The 17,625-nt window shown below is 30.6% G+C and overlaps 1 protein-coding gene across 2 annotated transcripts in view; it reads left to right on the top strand.

Moving 5' to 3' along the window:
* Positions 1 to 17,625, top strand: part of Usp25 (ubiquitin specific peptidase 25) — a 139,994-nt gene extending 122,369 nt beyond the window's left edge. For both annotated transcript variants that reach the window (XM_076868800.1, XM_076868799.1), the window contains 6 exons: positions 827 to 1,005; positions 2,721 to 2,799; positions 6,600 to 6,679; positions 11,149 to 11,272; positions 13,632 to 13,827; positions 14,157 to 17,625. In XM_076868800.1, the coding sequence (XP_076724915.1) occupies positions 827 to 1,005; positions 2,721 to 2,799; positions 6,600 to 6,679; positions 11,149 to 11,272; positions 13,632 to 13,827; positions 14,157 to 14,329 (831 nt within the window). In that variant the 3' untranslated portion in view covers positions 14,330 to 17,625. The remainder of the gene's footprint in view (positions 1 to 826; positions 1,006 to 2,720; positions 2,800 to 6,599; positions 6,680 to 11,148; positions 11,273 to 13,631; positions 13,828 to 14,156) is intronic.

Raw genomic sequence — 17,625 nt, 5'->3', positions numbered from 1 at the left:
CTTTATGAAAGTTCTCTTTAATCACATGGGCTTTAGCAGTATTTGGTGTATAAATCTATAAATAGATTTATAGAGTCAAATATTTTCCATATTTTGCTCATATGTGGCAACATGTAATTATGATGAAAAATAATAAATATCAGTGAATTTTAATGAATATTTGATCTTTATAATTACATATAAATTCTAAAGTATTTGTGTCTATAAAGAAAAACCAAGCATCAAGGTAATAAAAGTGCTCACAGTATAGAATCATTATTACTATGCTAATAAAATTCAATAACTATTGTTGCAAAAGGAAATCACTTTGTGGTAACAAATGAATATTAATGATTTGATATTTTATTCTTTATTTGTGGACTATTCACCTAAAATGTGGTTGTAGTAGAATTACTATGCACTTAAGAGCCAGCCATTTTCTTTCAGATATGGTTGTTTTGGGGAGCTGTATATCATAGAATTTGGATATGTAGACTGATGCTAGAAAGGTAAAACAGAATAAGAAAACTTAGCATATCCACCTTACGATGCCTGTAATATACTTTGACCAGCTCTTAATACAGTTTACAAGATCAGTCACATCATAAGCTTAATTTTTTTTTTATTACTTCTGTGTGTAGATATAGCAAGAATACATATGGCCTATGTGGCCAGTCATTCACAAAACTTTGGAAGTATGTAATGTGGGACAGTGTTCTTTGATAAATTGTCTTATTTGTAGCACATTAAAGGGAAAAAGGCATTTGCAATAAAAATTTAAAAGGTAATATTGAAGGAATTTAACCATCATGATTGACCAAAAAGATCATTTTGTTGCATTTTCTAGGCAATTAAGTTGGAGTATTCAAGGTTGGTTAAGTTGGCCCAAGAAGACACCCCACCAGAAACAGATTATCGTCTGCATCACGTAGTGGTCTACTTCATCCAGAACCAGGCACCAAAGAAGATCATTGAGAAAACATTGTTGGAACAATTTGGAGACAGAAATTTGAGTTTTGATGAAAGGTAATATGAAAATAAAATATCTTATTCATGTGCTAAAATTATTCTTGTTTTGTTGTAGACCCCTAGTATAATTTTTATGTGTTTATTTTATGCATGTGAACTCATTTTAATAAATCTACCACAAGATTTGATCTCAGCTAATTTGGATGGTTGTTTTATAATTTCTCTAAAAGTCTATAATCATGGCCCTTTAAAGTTTGAACTGAAAATAATTTAGGTAATTTTAATATATTTTAATTGTGAATCAAGAAATCACAATCCTTATGGGGCTCAGTATTTTAGGGAAAAAAACATGATTTCTCAACTTTTACACCATGGGTGTGTTAGGTTAGATAATTTTGTTGTCCGGGCTATCCTGTGATTTCTAAGATATCTGGCAATATCCCTGACTTCTACCTGCTAGATGCCAATAGTACGCCTAGGTTGCAACAACATTAAATAATCTTAAAATATTCCCAACTAACCACTGGGGAGCAAAATCATTCTTCTGTGAGAATCACTCTTCTATGAGAATCACTGGGGAAAGTTTTAGTTTTGTATATGAATACAGTAATTAAAGCATTCACTAACATATGAAAAGGGCTTTGAATGGTTAACTTAATTTGATTCACCCAAAACTATGTTCTCATAGAAATGTCTATAAAGTTGCTAATGTTGAAAATTAAAATTTTATCTAATTAGAATGAATGCTACTACAACAAATTTAAACCCAAATAAAGGTCTAAGGTATTAAAAGTTACTTTATGGAAACATTTATGCTCTTTTAATGTAATCACAATTTAATTCTGAAGTAGATGATTGTCCTTTTATGAATATCTTGGAAATACTGAATTTCAAAAGTGTATCAGAGGATGATATAAGGAGAAACAAAGCACCTAGGATCAATTGTTGCCTTATATTTTGTTTGCTGTGAAATTTAGAATTAAGTGAAAAAATTAAGTAAATGGTTTTAAACATATCTAGTAGACAGACAATTGAGTGTTCAATGAATGTTAGCTATTTCGATTTATATTAGTAGCAGTATGTGAATCACTTTAAATTGTTATATTCAACTGTAAAGAACTTAATGATTCTGACCCTTATTATCTAAGCTGTCAATGTCCTATGTTACAATGTGCTGTTGACTTTGGGGAAGGAGTTTATGGGTTAATCACATTAACTTTACAATCTTTTGCAATTATCTCTCTTTGGGAACCCCAAGTAGTCAGTCTTTCTTGTGCTTGAAAGACAAGAATTAGGTGCATCTTATGTACTAAATATATTTTGTGGGGATTTCTTTAGTATTGATTCTGATCAGAAAGTCTATTGAAATGTTTTTATTCTCACCTGAAATAATAGGTTCATTTTTAAAAGAATACTGCCATTTGGGGGAAAAAAGAAGGGACAGTGTCTCTTCAGCTTGCTTAAAAATAAACATTATGAAAACCAAGTTTCATTTTCCCCCAGGCAAACTGCATTAATTAAATATTATTTAAAAGCCATATGTAAATATAACACAGTAACTTTTGAATTAAAATTATTGATGCTTTCTACTTTGTAGTGATCCAATATTGGTTCAAAAGCCACACTTTTCACTTTAAAGGTTATTTCCTCAAGTGACAATGGATTTCATTTTTATACATGTTTGGTAGTTCTGTGTCATTTAGCACATTTTTTTTTTTTTAGTTTTTATGGATTTTGTTTTTGATTTAGCAATATATTTCTTTTATTTGAAGGTGTCACAACATAATGAAAGTTGCTCAAGCCAAACTAGAAATGATAAAACCTGAAGAAGTAAACTTGGAGGAATATGAGGTAATGTGGTATTTTGAAAGGTTGATTTAGATTTAGGTGTCATGTATTTTACTGATATTCTTTTCATTTCAACATGTAAGTTCAACTTTATTATGAATGATAAAAAATTAAATATCTGAGTCAATGCCAAAGTTATTAGTACTTCTAGAAATAATTGTAGAGTAACTTTGATATAATGACATGTAGATCCAAAAGTTGAAAAACAAAAGGGAAGTTTTTCGTTTTATGCCCAGTTCTCTCGGATTTTAATACTAATTCTCAGTTACTTTTAAGATGAGCTTTTCTAGTTTAAAAACAAGTGGCAAATTGCATTGCTAGTTTTGAAATTTTTTTATTACCTGTTAGTATATTTTGACCCATTTGCATATGTAAACTGATTTAATCCAGACAGGAACACCGTGAGGGAGATTGTATTCTTATTATTGTTTTACATATGAGAAAATAAGGCATAGAATGGTGAAATAGCCTGCCTCATATTTTTATAGCTACAAGTTCACAAATTGTGTAACAGAAATTGTATTCTTGACTGCTATACTATGACAGACTGACAGTGTGCTGTATTTTTTTCTTTCAGTTTACTTTGTCACATATTTTGGGAAAAGTTAAAGTTTCATTTTAGTCATGTGCCATATGTATTTGTCATTGTGAGACAGTGCTGTGTGTGAGAGTGTACACATACACTCCCTTCTGTGATTGATCATGGAATTTGTGTACAAAATCCTCTCTATATTAACTTTGGCTTTAAAAATTATGTTTTTGGTCTGATGGTATAGCTTTGTGATAGAAAACACTTGCTTTAGCATGTGCAAGGTCATAGACTCAATCCCCAGTGCTGCCAAAAATAAATAAATAAACAAACCAATATATAAGATATTTTTATTGTAATTGACCAATTCAGAGACCTATATTTCTTCAACCTTTTAAATTTAACTATCTGCTGACTTTTTATTTATAAGTCTAGTGATTTTAAATTGTTTTCCTATGTGCCTTTGATTAATATTTGGTCCCATTGATGAACTTTGTTACTTTAGATTCCTCTAAATAATTAATATAATTTTCCACATTAACAGAGAAGAGGAAGATCCAGAAAAACACTATTTTTGATGAAAACCCTTAGCTAACTTTGAATGTATGGTAACTACTTTAATTCACTTGGTAGTGCTTAGTTAAATTCACTGAAAGTAAAAATAAACCCAAAACTATAACAAATACGTAACAATTGTGAATACTGAATGCTTATATTTTGTGATCAGGAAAAATACAGAAAGGCAACAAAACCAAGCAAAAAGTAAAACATTGAAAAAGAAGAAACAGTCATTATTTGCATATTTTTGAACTCAGAATAAAATCCACAGAAATTTATTACCACAAAACAACTTTGCAACACAAATCTACTTTACATGTTAATTTTATGTTCATATACCTGTAGCAAATAATCAGAAAATGAAATTATAAAGATAACCATTTACAATGGCATCAAGATCATAAAGTTCACCGAAATGTTTTTATTCTTACCTGAAATGAATACTTCGAAATAAATTTAACAAACTATGTGCATGATATCTGCAGAGAAAAATTTACAAAACTTTTGTGGAAAATTAGAGACCTAAATAAATAAATGTAAGCACATAAGATATTTGGAAAACTGATACTATAAAAATGTCAGTTTTTCACAATGGTTTATCGATTCAGTGTAGTTCCTATGAAAATTCCAGCAAGTTGTTTTATGGAGCTTAATAATCTAATGGGAAAATTTTGTGGTAAGACAGAAATCCTATTCTAAGACTTTATTGAGGAAGAGTGTGGGAAGGCTTATTTAGAAATCAGAACATACTGTTATAACTATAATATTAGCAGAAAAATAGGTAAATTAGAAAAATAGGGCAGACTCCAGGATTGAAGAACAAATTCACCCATAAGTGGACACACGTATAAGAGATGGCAAGCAAATCAATGATGGAAAAAAAACTAAAATCGAATTTTTTAATTTTATATAAGAAATGCATTTCACTTATACAAGTCTTTTGTATAAAGCTGTGTAGATGTCAACATGGACAGAAGTTCAAAGATGTTTATTTACGCATACAGGAAGCACATTGAGAATTTTATCAGGATATGCAATCTGGAACCATAGATTTTCAGAACATTTCCTCATGACCATGAGGAGTAAGTCAAATCATGATTTAGCTAATAGTGGCTCTAAATCTGTTCCCATTAAGTTTGGTAATCTCTCTATCCTTGTCCCTAAGGAATTCATGTTCATTTGACTTGATTTTTTAATTATGACGTTTTCTACAGTTTGCATCCCAGGTTGCTTCAACAGATTAGATTCCGAGTATTTATTTTCAACCTTCCATATTCTCCCTGCAGAACCATACACAGCTATTTAAATGATGTTGTTTTGAATTCTGCTCACCTGTCATTCTCATCTCTTTTTTTTTTCTAAGTTCAGGAGTCATAAATCTTGATCTATAGACCAAATCTAGTTTACTATGCATTTTGTTAAAAAAAAAAAAAAGTTTTTTCAGAATGCCACCATTTGTTTACATATGGTCTGTGTCTGCTTTTACACTGCAGTCACAATTGAGTACCTTCAACAGAGACTGTATGGTATAAAAAGCCTCAATCACTTGCTCTTATCCATTTATTCAGAACTACTAAGGTAGTTCTAATGACAACATGGAGTGGCAGTTTGAATACCTTCTCCAGCAAAGTTAACATTATACTTGGAGAACAAATTTTTTTTTTTATCTGATAGTATAAAAACTATGCCTTGAAAAGTTAAAATTAAGATTAAAATGTATAAGTTAAAATAGTTTATTCTAGGAGAACATGGTTGGCCAATAGTCTATATATATGTTTCTTATTAACATGTTTATAATGATGTCTCTATAAAACCTTTAATATTTTTATTATCAGAATTCTCTTAGGTAAATTCTATATTGAATTTCAGTTATCTTGAGTCAATTTTTAGTAAACAATTGAAGAAAATCATTATTTTGTTGCCTTAAAGATTTATAGGTTGTCAGCCCTGACTCACTTCACTCTATTACATGCTCAATAAACTTTTTAAAGGGCGAGCAGGAGGGGAGGCAATGAAATGTGAACTGCAGGTATCCTTTTACCATATCTCATGTGTAGACTACTGAACTACAAATGTATTATCACATTTTTCTTTTAGTTCTTTAAAATTCTATATCAAATAATAGTTTTCAAACTTTGAAATATACTAAAGTAATAATTTTCCTCCTACCTTCAGTGCAATAGAGAATAATTTTCTGAAATGCTCTAACATCCAAAACTTTTTGAGTGTAACTTTTTTTGGATATTGGAGCATGTCAGATTTGGTATTTTTGGATGAGGGATGCTCAGCTGGTAAAGTCTATACAAATATTCCACAAATTTAATAAACTCTGATATCTTAGACACTTCAGGTCCCAAACATTTCTGATAAATGATAATTAATTTTGTCCTATAGTAATATTTTAATAGAATGATTTTATACTAAATAATTTTGAGAAAAAATAAACTGATTACCCAACCTTTGTATTTCTTACCTTCTAACTAGATCTGTTGTTTCCTATTCATACTTAATAATTTTTATATGTATTATGTTCATTTGTTATTGTATACATATTACTGTGTGTATTCATTGGAAAGTGAAGTGTGATTTACATAATTTTTCTCCTGAATTATTTATTTCTCTTTACTCAAACAGAATAGTTTATTACTTTATGAACAATTTTATTTTAATTTTAAATCTTAGTGTTTATATTTTTATTTCTTTCTTTCACCTACAGGAGTGGCATCAGGATTATAAGAAATTTAGGGAAACAACTATGTATCTTATAATTGGATTAGAAAATTTTCAAAGAGAAAGGTAAGGCAAAGTGCACAAATAAGAAAAGATTTATCTCAGGAAAGATTTTATTCATAGTGTACTTTTGTTTTTTTGGGGGGTGAGGGGTACCAGGGATTAAACCCAGGGGCACTTAACCACTGAGCCATATCCCCAACCCGTTTTGTATTTTATTTAGAGACAGGGTCTCTTTGAGTTGCTTAGGTCCTTGCTAAATTGCTGAGGCTGGCTTTGAACTCATGATCCTCCTGTGTCATCCTCCCAAGCCACTGGGATTACAGGCATGCACCACATTTTTCAAAAACTTTTTATTAAGAATAATTTTTATTGCAGAAAAATTGCAAATACAATACTTAGGGCTCTCAAATAACTATTAAATATATTTTCCATTTAAATCAAGTCTCTAGGGCTGGGGATGTGGCTCAAGAGATAGTGCGCTCACCTGGCATGCGCGGGGTGCTGGGTTCGATCCTCAGCACCACATAAAAATAAAATAAAGATGTTGTGGTCCATCTAAAACTTAAAAAAAATTAAATATTAAAAACTCTCTCTTTCTCTCTCTCTCTCTAAATAAATAAATAAACAAATCGGATCTCTGGAATTGGCATTAGTGTCATTGTTTTTATTAGCTCTGAGATACTGCACTTAAAATTTAGGGTGAAAGTGGATTAAATCAAAGCCCCAAAACTTTGTGGGGGACTGAAAGAGCTGGTAGCCCTGCAGAGAAACCTTTCTGTTCCCTAGCATTACCCAGCAGTCACTATGCTTTTTCATATTATGAGTCTGATCTTGACTTAAGTCAGAGATGCTGGTTCCAGTATTTTAATTCTCAGGTACCATAAAAAATATATCTGTAGAAAACTTGTAAGTAATGTGACTGTAAACACATTTTAAATTAATATTCACTTAAATTTAAAATAAAATAATTTCTACTTATATAATATTGTTATTTTAATTATCATTAAGAGTCAGGGTGAATTTTGACTTACTGTGCCATTTATTTACTAGATTGCATTTACTTATTTCTCCACATACTTTTTTGATTTATATCTTTAACACTAATTTGACTAGAGATTTTTTTTTTTAAGTACTGTAGTTTCAATAAAGTGTATTATTGTGGCAAAGGAAAAAGAACATTGATTTGTTTCTTGTTTTAATAAAGTGTAAGAAGTCTCCATTGAGGTAACGATTTATTTATTTATTGAAAAGATCGACATTTATATCTAGTATAAATTGTGACCAACTGGGTGTCACAATTTAAATTAATTAAAATTATTAAAAGTAAAAATTTGGTTTCTCAGTCATACCATCCACATTTCTAATGTTTAGCAGCTAAATTTTGCTGGTAGCTGCTCTGTTGTCCAGCACAATACAACAGTTTGCCATCATGGAGAGTTCTGTTGGCTAGTGTTCTTCTGGAGTACAGTGCTGGCATTTTTACAGTTATCACAGTATTAAGAGTTCACATACAAAAGGAAAAGCAGTGTTTTACATAGCATTGTGTTTAAATAGATAAGAATTATTAAGGTCCTAGTTACTGTATTGTTTATAAAATAATTCATTTTGCTCATTGATATAGATTGCTGTTTTGATTAATAGCCCCATTTACTTAATGAGTTTAGATTTTATTTCCTTGATAAGAATATTTACACTCAGTTTTGTGCTTATATGAACAAAATAGTAATATAGTTTTAAAATTGTATAGTGTCTAAGATCAAAAAAGCATGCAGTTTTACAGATAAAGAACCAAGGCTCTACAAAAATCTTATCAAGGTCATTCAACTAATAAGGGAGAGAAAATTTTAAATATGGACACCCATATATTATATAATTTTGTGAAATATGTACAAAAAGTGTGTTAAGACAGGAAGATTGCTTGAGCCTCGGTATTTAAGACCAACCTGCTCAATGTAGCAAGATCCTATCTCAAAATAACAAATTAATTAATTATCTCATTTAATAAGAATTAAAAAGGTAAAAATATCATTTTGTAACCAGTTGCATAGCTTCTACTTTAGTTTCTCAAAGTCTGTTGGACTTCTTAAAGTTTGGTAAAAGACATTCAAAGATATAACTTTGAAGAATGTTTAAATTTCAGAATTTGCTTGATAGTTCTCAAATATGTATTTGTTCATCAAGTCAATGTTTGTTAGATTGAGATTATCAATTAGAAATTTTTAATGATGTCAAATAATATGGTATGTTTTTAGGAGAAATGTTAGCCTTATAACTTTCTTAAATAATGTTACCATAACTAGTGGTATATAACATATTGCCAAAAGGTTGTGTCAAACCTATTTTTAATGAATTGAAACCCTGCAATTAAATACTTGTTGATGAGTCTTTGTCAGTTCTGTGCGTATTGGAGTAAATGGTTTTAGGAACTGAGTTTACCAGTCTTTTTGTTGTTGTTGTTGTTGTTGTTGTTGTTGTTGTTGTTGTTCTAGGGATAGAACCCAGGACTGTTTGGGCATTTTCCCAATGAATAAAATTCCTCATCTTTTATAATTTTTATTTTGAGACTGGGTCTTGCTAAGTCACCCAGGCTGGCCTCAAAATTGCCTCAGCCTCCCAAATTGCTAGAATTACAGATGTATTGTTACATGGTCTTATTTTATAAATAAGAATATAGTAATTAGACTGCTGAATTTTATTTTGAATTTTTATATATTCATAAGCATTTAAAATTGATAAAATGTTTAAACATTTTGTCCTCTTAGTGAAGAATTGTACCAAGATCATAATCTTAGAACTATTCTCAGAATGGTGACACAGGTCTGTAAGGCCAGATATTAATATCACTCAGGAGAGACCTTTTAATAGCAAGTGTTATAGGTATAAAAGGAAAGATAAAAGAACCAGTTATTTATTAAACAACCAACCACCACAATTTAATAGAATAAAAATATTTTATATTAGTACTTCCTTTTTTCATTAATAAAACAAAATCTTTAGTTGAGAATATGTTTATTAACATAGTCATATCATTTCAAAATAAAATTTCATACTCAGGTTTTCTCAAATTCTTAGGAAAAAAGCATTTTTTAAAAAATGTTGAAAATTTATCATGATGGTTTCATATGTGTAATTTGATTTGTCATAAATGTGTATATTTTCAAATTTTACTCTTAGTAATTGAGTATGAAAATAATTTATTTCATATCTGAGCACAGAAAGCAAATAATAAACAGTAACATTGATTGGCAATATAGAGTTTAAAAATAAATCTTTTACAGTATTTCCTTCTTTTAGGGTGTTATTTTCTTTTACACTAATCTGTGAAAAGATAACATTCATGACTGGACAAAAATGATTCAAAGCTGGTATCTTTCACATTTCAGTTATACAAACATATGACTGTTTTTCTTTGAACATGTTAAGACAACAATGATCTTTGATAAAAACACAATACTCTGTTAAAACATTTTCCCTTTCTTTTTGAAGCCTAGTTTAAATTTCTTGAATTCTAGGCTTATACTGTATGACATAACACATAAACTTTGCCTCATCAGCCTTTTGTGTTATTTACAGAATTCTTTTTATTTTATCCCAATAGATTTCCCAGATTTAGAAGAACCTTTCTCTCTTTCCATTTCCTCTGTTGCCTTTGGATATTCTTTCTTCTGTCTTCTACATGTTTCTCAACAACTAGAACTGTGTATGTACATACAGAAAACTTTACAAGCAATCACTACATGTACCAGGGGATATTTGTGATTTTGAAACAAAAGATCCCAATCCATCCTTCACAGAGAAAACCGATGCTGTGTTGTTAAATAAGTAGATTGTTGGCTTTCATATCAGTCGTAATTTTGAGTCTAAATAGAAGACGTCAGAAAAACAAGCTGGGCCTGGTGGCTCACACCTATAATCTCAGTGTTTTAGGAAACAGGAGGATCAAAATTTCAAAGCCAGCCTCTGGAACTTAGCAAGGCCCTAAGCAACTTAGCAAGAATCTGTCTCAAAATAAAAAAGAAAAAGGTTAGGGATGTGGTTCAGTGGCTGAGTGCTCTTGGGTTGAATTTCCAGTACCAGAAAAAGAGAGAGAAATAAATACCAGAAATAAATATCAGAAAGACTTGGTGCTGATTTGATCAGCTATGGCCTCATCTCTGAACTTTTATTAATTTCTACATTCTATTTGTTTTTCTTTGAAGACAGATATGTCTTATGGTTTCATGTGTTGCTGTTGCTTAGGAGATTTTCTAGGGCATATAGTGTATGGTTTAAGCATATACTTAAATTGTTTTGTAATTATAATTGACTTTTTTCTTTACAAATATGAAATGCTAGACATCATTATCCTAAGTACACGAATGAAGACATGGATGGTGTGAATATACTTTCCATACAACCAGAGATATGAAAAATTGTGCTCAATATGTATAATATGATTATTAATGCATTCTGCTGTGTCATATATAACAAAGTAGAATAAAAAAATTTAATAAAATGAAATGCTAATACAATATTTGTTTTTCATTTTTAAGTTATATAGATTCCTTGCTGTTCCTTATTTGTGCTTATCAGAATAACAAAGAGCTCTTGTCTAAGGGCCCATACAGAGGACATGATGAAGAATTGATATCACATTATAGAAGAGAATGTTTACTAGTAAGTTGAATGTTCAATGTATGTTTATGATTTTGTCTTTCCCTGGGCAAGTTTTCTTGACTCACATGTAAGTGATTGACTAAATTCTGGCAGGGTAATAACCACAATGATGTCTATACACTGAATCTGTTCCCTTAAGATGGCAAAAGTTCATTATCCTTCTTCTGTAGTTTCAGGTATTTAGGTGTTAAGCCAGAAATGTTCCTAACATGAGATTACATTGTTTTCATGTGTGTTAGATTTCATCATCACACTACCACTCCTGTTTTTGGTGGGCAAGGAAGGGCTGCTTAGATCTTAAGGAAAAAATGTTAGAAAACAAAGTATCAATGTTCTGAGATTTTATAAATGGTGGAATACTTGTATATAATGGCAAAGAATTCACTGTGAAATCTTTTTTTTTTTTTTTTTTTTGGTGCATCTGGATTTAGTAGTTTTTTCTCCTAAATATTTTTAATAAGTGCTGAAATATTATTACAAACTTCAAAAGTTACTTTAAAGAATTCTTCTTACACGAGTTTATTTAACTTCTAATGTCTGGATTACTTTATTGATGCTCCTTAAATCATCTAGCCTTCCTTTAGAAAATAAAAAATTCCATTAAAATTTTATTATTAGATTTCACTGAGTTAACTAATTACTGACATCATACATCATTCTGATCTGTATTGTGAATTCCTAAGTTGTATTTTTTTTTCTTTTTCAAAACAGAGAGACAAAGATGTTCAAGGAGTGTATATTTTTTTGAACCCACAATAGGTTTATTAAGTGGATTAAATGTACTTTAAAAAACTTAAACTAGTCTGCTGTTGAAATGCTTTCTTTCAATAGAATCACACAGCTTAAACTAATTGTAGTATGTAGTTAAAATATTTGAATGGGAATATTAGCAACTTACAATCTTACTATTTAGCTGATTTTTGCTGCATTTGAGTCCATTTTCAAACTTAAATTGTTGATGATTTTATGTCAGTTGTGGATGGTGTTATTGTAATTTATTATTATTATGGCTCTGGGAATCAAACCTAGGACCTCACACCTACAACTGTGCTTATCCCTAGTCCTGAGAATATTAATTGACCAGTTTCAAGGGTTTTTAAATATTCCCCTGAGAAAGAACACTTGAATTAAATATATTTTAGCTTAAAAAACATTCAGAGTTTTATATAAGTACATAGAGACAGGCATTGAATGTATTAGAGCAGTTTTTAACTTAGAACAATGAATTTGGGGGCTATGGAAATGTTTTTATTATAGCTGATTTTAAATAAAAATGCAACCCAAATGATTGTTCTTAAAATGTTCAAAAAATGATAAATGTTTCTCTTTTCATTTTTAATAGTAAAGCGGTTACACTTAGTTACTTTATATAGGGATTTAGGTGAAACTGGGTCAGGAGTGTTCATTTCACGTTTTTCACATTGTATATTTACTGAGTATCAAGTTCTAAGGGATATAGAGATAAGTAAGACACATTTTCTTAGAGAACTCAATCATCTGGTAACATACATACACAAATAATTTTTATGCTCCTCATATTTATTTGCATTTGCAAAAGGAGATGTCTGGAATTGTTCAAAATAATTTTAAGAGATAGATAACACTGGGATCTCCTTGAATAAATGTAGAGAAGGGAGAGTGTCATTCAGGTCAAAGAGACACCAAGTGAAAAGTCCTGGAATGTAAACAACAGAAAATGAAGATGGATTTATTGTGCCTTAGATATGGAGGAGGGGCAGGTGGAAGTGCCAGGCTGACAGCACTTCTTGGTGGCAAACTGTGAGGAAGCCTACCCGTCATGCTTATCAGTTTCAGTCAGTTTAAGTTTCATTAAGTTTACCATCATTAGGTTTGTTTTCAAAAAATAATTTTGGCAGTAATTGACAATCCTTGGGTATCCCTGTATGTAGAGAAGTTTGTAGAATATGGTGTGTACACAACAAAAACTTGTTGAAGGAAAAAATAATTATTTTCCATTTTTAAACCAATGAATATAATAGTATGTATTTATTTGACCTTTATATAAGAGATGATGATGAGATTTCCAATTAATATGTAGTCTAGTCTAAATCTCTTAAAATGGCTTTTATAATGATGATGATTGAAGTAATATAAGATGAACATATACTTTAAAAATTTTTTATCTTTACTGCTTTTTATTTTGATTTCTATTGCTATCATATGCACATTTTTTTTTTCTAAAGAGATTTTTTAGTGCTGGAATAGGTTGTTTTTCTTGATTACTATTTGTTCAGTACTGTTTGTGAAATACCTATTGTGTTGTTTCAGTGTTAACACTTACAAGTATTTTATTTAATTAAAAAGGAAATAAAGCTCTTTTTTTTTTCATTGCATTAAGAAATTAAATGAGCAAGCTGCAGAACTGTTCGAATCTGGAGAGGATCGAGAAGTAAACAATGGTTTGATTATCATGAATGAATTTATTGTTCCATTTTTGCCCCTGCTCCTGGTGGATGAAATGGAAGAAAAAGATATACTTGCTGTGGAAGATATGAGGAATCGATGGTGTTCGTACCTTGGACAAGAAATGGAATGTAAGTTTACACAATACTGATGAGTACCTGAGTTGCTAGGATTAAAAGAATTTAAAATAAGATATTTATTCTTGCTATTTTACATTCTTTAATATTCTTATATTTCCATCATTACTGGTTTTTCCCTATTTACTGGTTTTCCCTATTTACCAATTAAACTGTTCACATTGCTGTTGCCATTTATATTTTATCTCTTCAACAAAATGCCAACTAATTTTACATATTTCAAAATAAAACATCAACTGGCCTCTGCTACATAATCATAATTGCTGATATTCTTTTGATAATTTTTCTCAGTGTTTTGATACATCTGATTGTTTGTGTTGCAGCAAACCTCCAAGAAAAGCTCACCGATTTTCTGCCAAAACTGCTTGACTGTTCTACGGAGATTAAAGGTTTCCATGAGCCACCAAAGTTACCTTCCTATTCCACACATGAACTCTGTGAGCGCTTTGCCCGAATCATGTTGTCCCTCAGTCGAACTCCTGCTGATGGAAGATAAACTGCACACACACTTTCCCTAAACACACTGTATAAACTTTTTTTAGTTCTTAACCCTTGCCTTCCTGTCACAGGGTTTGCTTGTTGCTGCTATAGTTTTTAACTTTTTTAATTTTAATAACTGCAAAAGACAAAATGACTATACAGACTTTAGCCAGACTGAAAATAATAAAGCTGAGAATCGCATGGCACTCAGACTTTGTTTTAACCAGAACTGATGTATAATTATAAATCTGATTTTATTATGGCAAAACTGTGCTTTTGCCACCTTTCTGTTACAGTGTTACTTTGCTCTTTTCTTTGTGCAGCAGCTTTCCATTCAGTCTGGATTCTTCCATGACGACAGCCATTTTAAGTGTTCAGCACTTGTGTACGATACATAATATTTGGTAGCTTGTAAATGAAATTAAAGAATAAAGTTTTATTTATGGCTACCTATGTGTTTGTAAGCAGGTATATTGTATATTAGTTCATTGTTTTAGCTATAATATATAAATGAATTTTGTCTGGGAATTAAGTTTGGGTGATGTAAGTTAGTACAGTCTTTTTATTTTGCTATAATGGTATCATACTGGAAAATTACTAGGTATTTGACACTTACAATATTTCTATATTTTTTACTAAGTTGTTGAACTTAGGATGGCACCTAAACTTGTTATGAATTCAGTCAGGTTTTCACTAAAGTGAGCAGCAGATTTTTAAGTCTATGTACACTGAAACTTAATCTTTCTTAGATTAGCCTTTTGTTTTTTATATATTTAAAAATAATATAGCAAAGTAATTATTTCAAGAGAAACCTGAAAGAGTACTTGAATAAGGGCTATTTGTGAAACTTAAAAAAGAAATATGTGTACACACACACACACACACACACAAACATACACATACTCACATGTATATTCTACATAATGGAGTACAATGTTTTGCATTATATAATCATTCTATTTTTGTAAATTGTATATCACTTTAATTGAAAATGTTCTCTGCTAATCAATGCTGTGAAATGAAGTTGATATTGTTTAATTAGAAGTCACGAGTATCTAAACTGCTTTTATTTACTTAATTTTCAAAAAGGAAAAAGCTGTAGAATATTTTATAGACGGAACTGCTGTTTAAGATTAATGAATTAATATTGTGAATGAAAGTCAAATCAATGCTTTAAAGGTAATGATGTTACCAACAACCTATTTTTGAATTTATAAAAATTTCTTATGATACTTTGTTAGCATAGTAAAATATATCATTACGCTATGTCTATGTTTGTTATAGCGTCGAAAAAAACTAGTACTTTTTATAAAGTGCCTCTCACAAAAGATACTGGATAGAAGAGGAAGAAAAAAATAATAATCTATCATGGTACTTTTTATAAAGGTATTATTGTATAGCTAATGTGTAATGACAAGAAGTTGCTTTTATTCCTGTTATAAAGTTAGATTTTGCATATTGTAGCTATCAAAATGTAGAATTTAGGCTCTCTACTGAAGAGAATACTGCATTGGTTTTCAATTCTTTTTAAAAGTATAGAAACTTCATATGTATCATTAGAGCTTTTGTAAAGTAGCTTCGATATTTTATAGCACTCTACCACAATGGTTGAGTTGTTTTTGTTTGTGTATATAATTGACTATCAGACACAAAGGTTTTCCCATACCGTATGGAAATCATTCCTTCAAAGGCACATTCAGGGAACCATATGGCCCTTGCACTGACGGTAAGTATTATTACTGTGTTTACTTTGTACTTAAAAAAAAAGTACTAGAACTTATTTCAAAACAACTTATTTAAAGAAATGACCTTTGCCCACATCTTCTTTTTATATTTACTTTTAATCTAGTCTTAAGATTTATGTTGGTAAATTTCTTTATATAATTTACTGAGTTAAATATAACTTAGAGCTAGTGATTTTTAAGAATTGGAACCTCATAGAACTATTGTCAGTGGCAAGTTTGATTTTAATTTAAATGATTCTCATTTTGGTCATTGCAGTACTCTCTTCCTACTCCTCAAAAATTACATTTTGAAATAGTTCAGGATAGAATTCATGTAGATAGAACTTGAGACAAGTAGGAACTTCGAATAAACACACAGTTGAAAGGAACAGTAGCCATAAGTGAAACTTAACACTTATGACCACGTAATATTTATCATATTTATTAAAATACAGTTCATAGTCACACTAAATTAGTATTTCTCCGACTGCAGTTTCTAGAACCAGCAGCGTGTGGAATCTAGAAACATGTCAGAATTGACCATTCTTGAGCACCATCTAAGGACTGAATTCAGAAACTCTTCCAAGTTATGTGTGTCCTAACTCAATCCTTGACATGATTGTAACATTTTCTAAAATTTGAGAGCCACTGCACTAGATAAAACTGTTAGTTGCATTTTGTACACCTTAAAGTTATGCTGTTTAATTTCCAGTCACCTGGGATTCTTTATTGGAAGCTTTTCCACATTTCTCTCACTTCTGTTTTCAAGAAAGTGACTTGGAATTTTTCTTTTTTCTTTTTTGCTTTGGTTTACATTTAACTGAGGTAAATTTTTCCTTCTCTTTTATTTAGTTCTCCAGAAGTTTAATATCTTTGTTTTGTGATTCAGATTTTGACTTGCTTATAAGTCCTACCCTCATCCCCCAAAATACAAAAACTTGGATATTTGGAGGGTGGTGAACAGGAATAATCTTGTGCAGTTTTACTTTTTATTTTGCTTTACATTGTTAGATAGATTAAATACTTTTTGTTGTGGTCATGATAACTTTACCCAAAGTGCACATAGTAGTCTGCTAGGGATGTTATAACAAAATACTACAGAGCTAGTGACTTAAATAACAGAAGTTTATTTTTGTTGGTTTTTGAGTCTGAATGTCCAAGATCAAGGCGTTAGCAGGTTTGATTTCTCCCAAAGTCTCTCTCCTTAGCTTGTAGATAGTGGCCTTCTTCCTATGCCCTCCACTGACTCTCTCTGTGCACACATCTATGATGTGCCCTCCTCTTTTCAGAGGGACACTAGTTCCTATGAACTAGGGCTCCACCACTAAGACCCTGTTTAACCTTAATTGCATCCTTAAAGGTTCTACCATCAAACACCCTCACATTGCAGTTTGGGATGTCAATATGAATTGTGGTGTGGCATCAGTTTACAACACTACGATTTATATACCTTCTACGCAGAGTAAGAGTGGGATTGTTGGTATCTTCTCTTTTTGCCTTAAGATGTAGTACAAATATCTGTAGTTCTTCTCTTTTTAAAAAACTTTCACTTAAAATTATAGCAATAAAAATTATAAATTGCTCAGAA

Source organism: Callospermophilus lateralis, chromosome 10 (genome assembly GCF_048772815.1).
Source record: "Callospermophilus lateralis isolate mCalLat2 chromosome 10, mCalLat2.hap1, whole genome shotgun sequence".
Taxonomy (NCBI): Eukaryota; Metazoa; Chordata; class Mammalia; order Rodentia; family Sciuridae; genus Callospermophilus; species Callospermophilus lateralis.
This window is presented reverse-complemented; position numbering and strand designations above follow the sequence as displayed.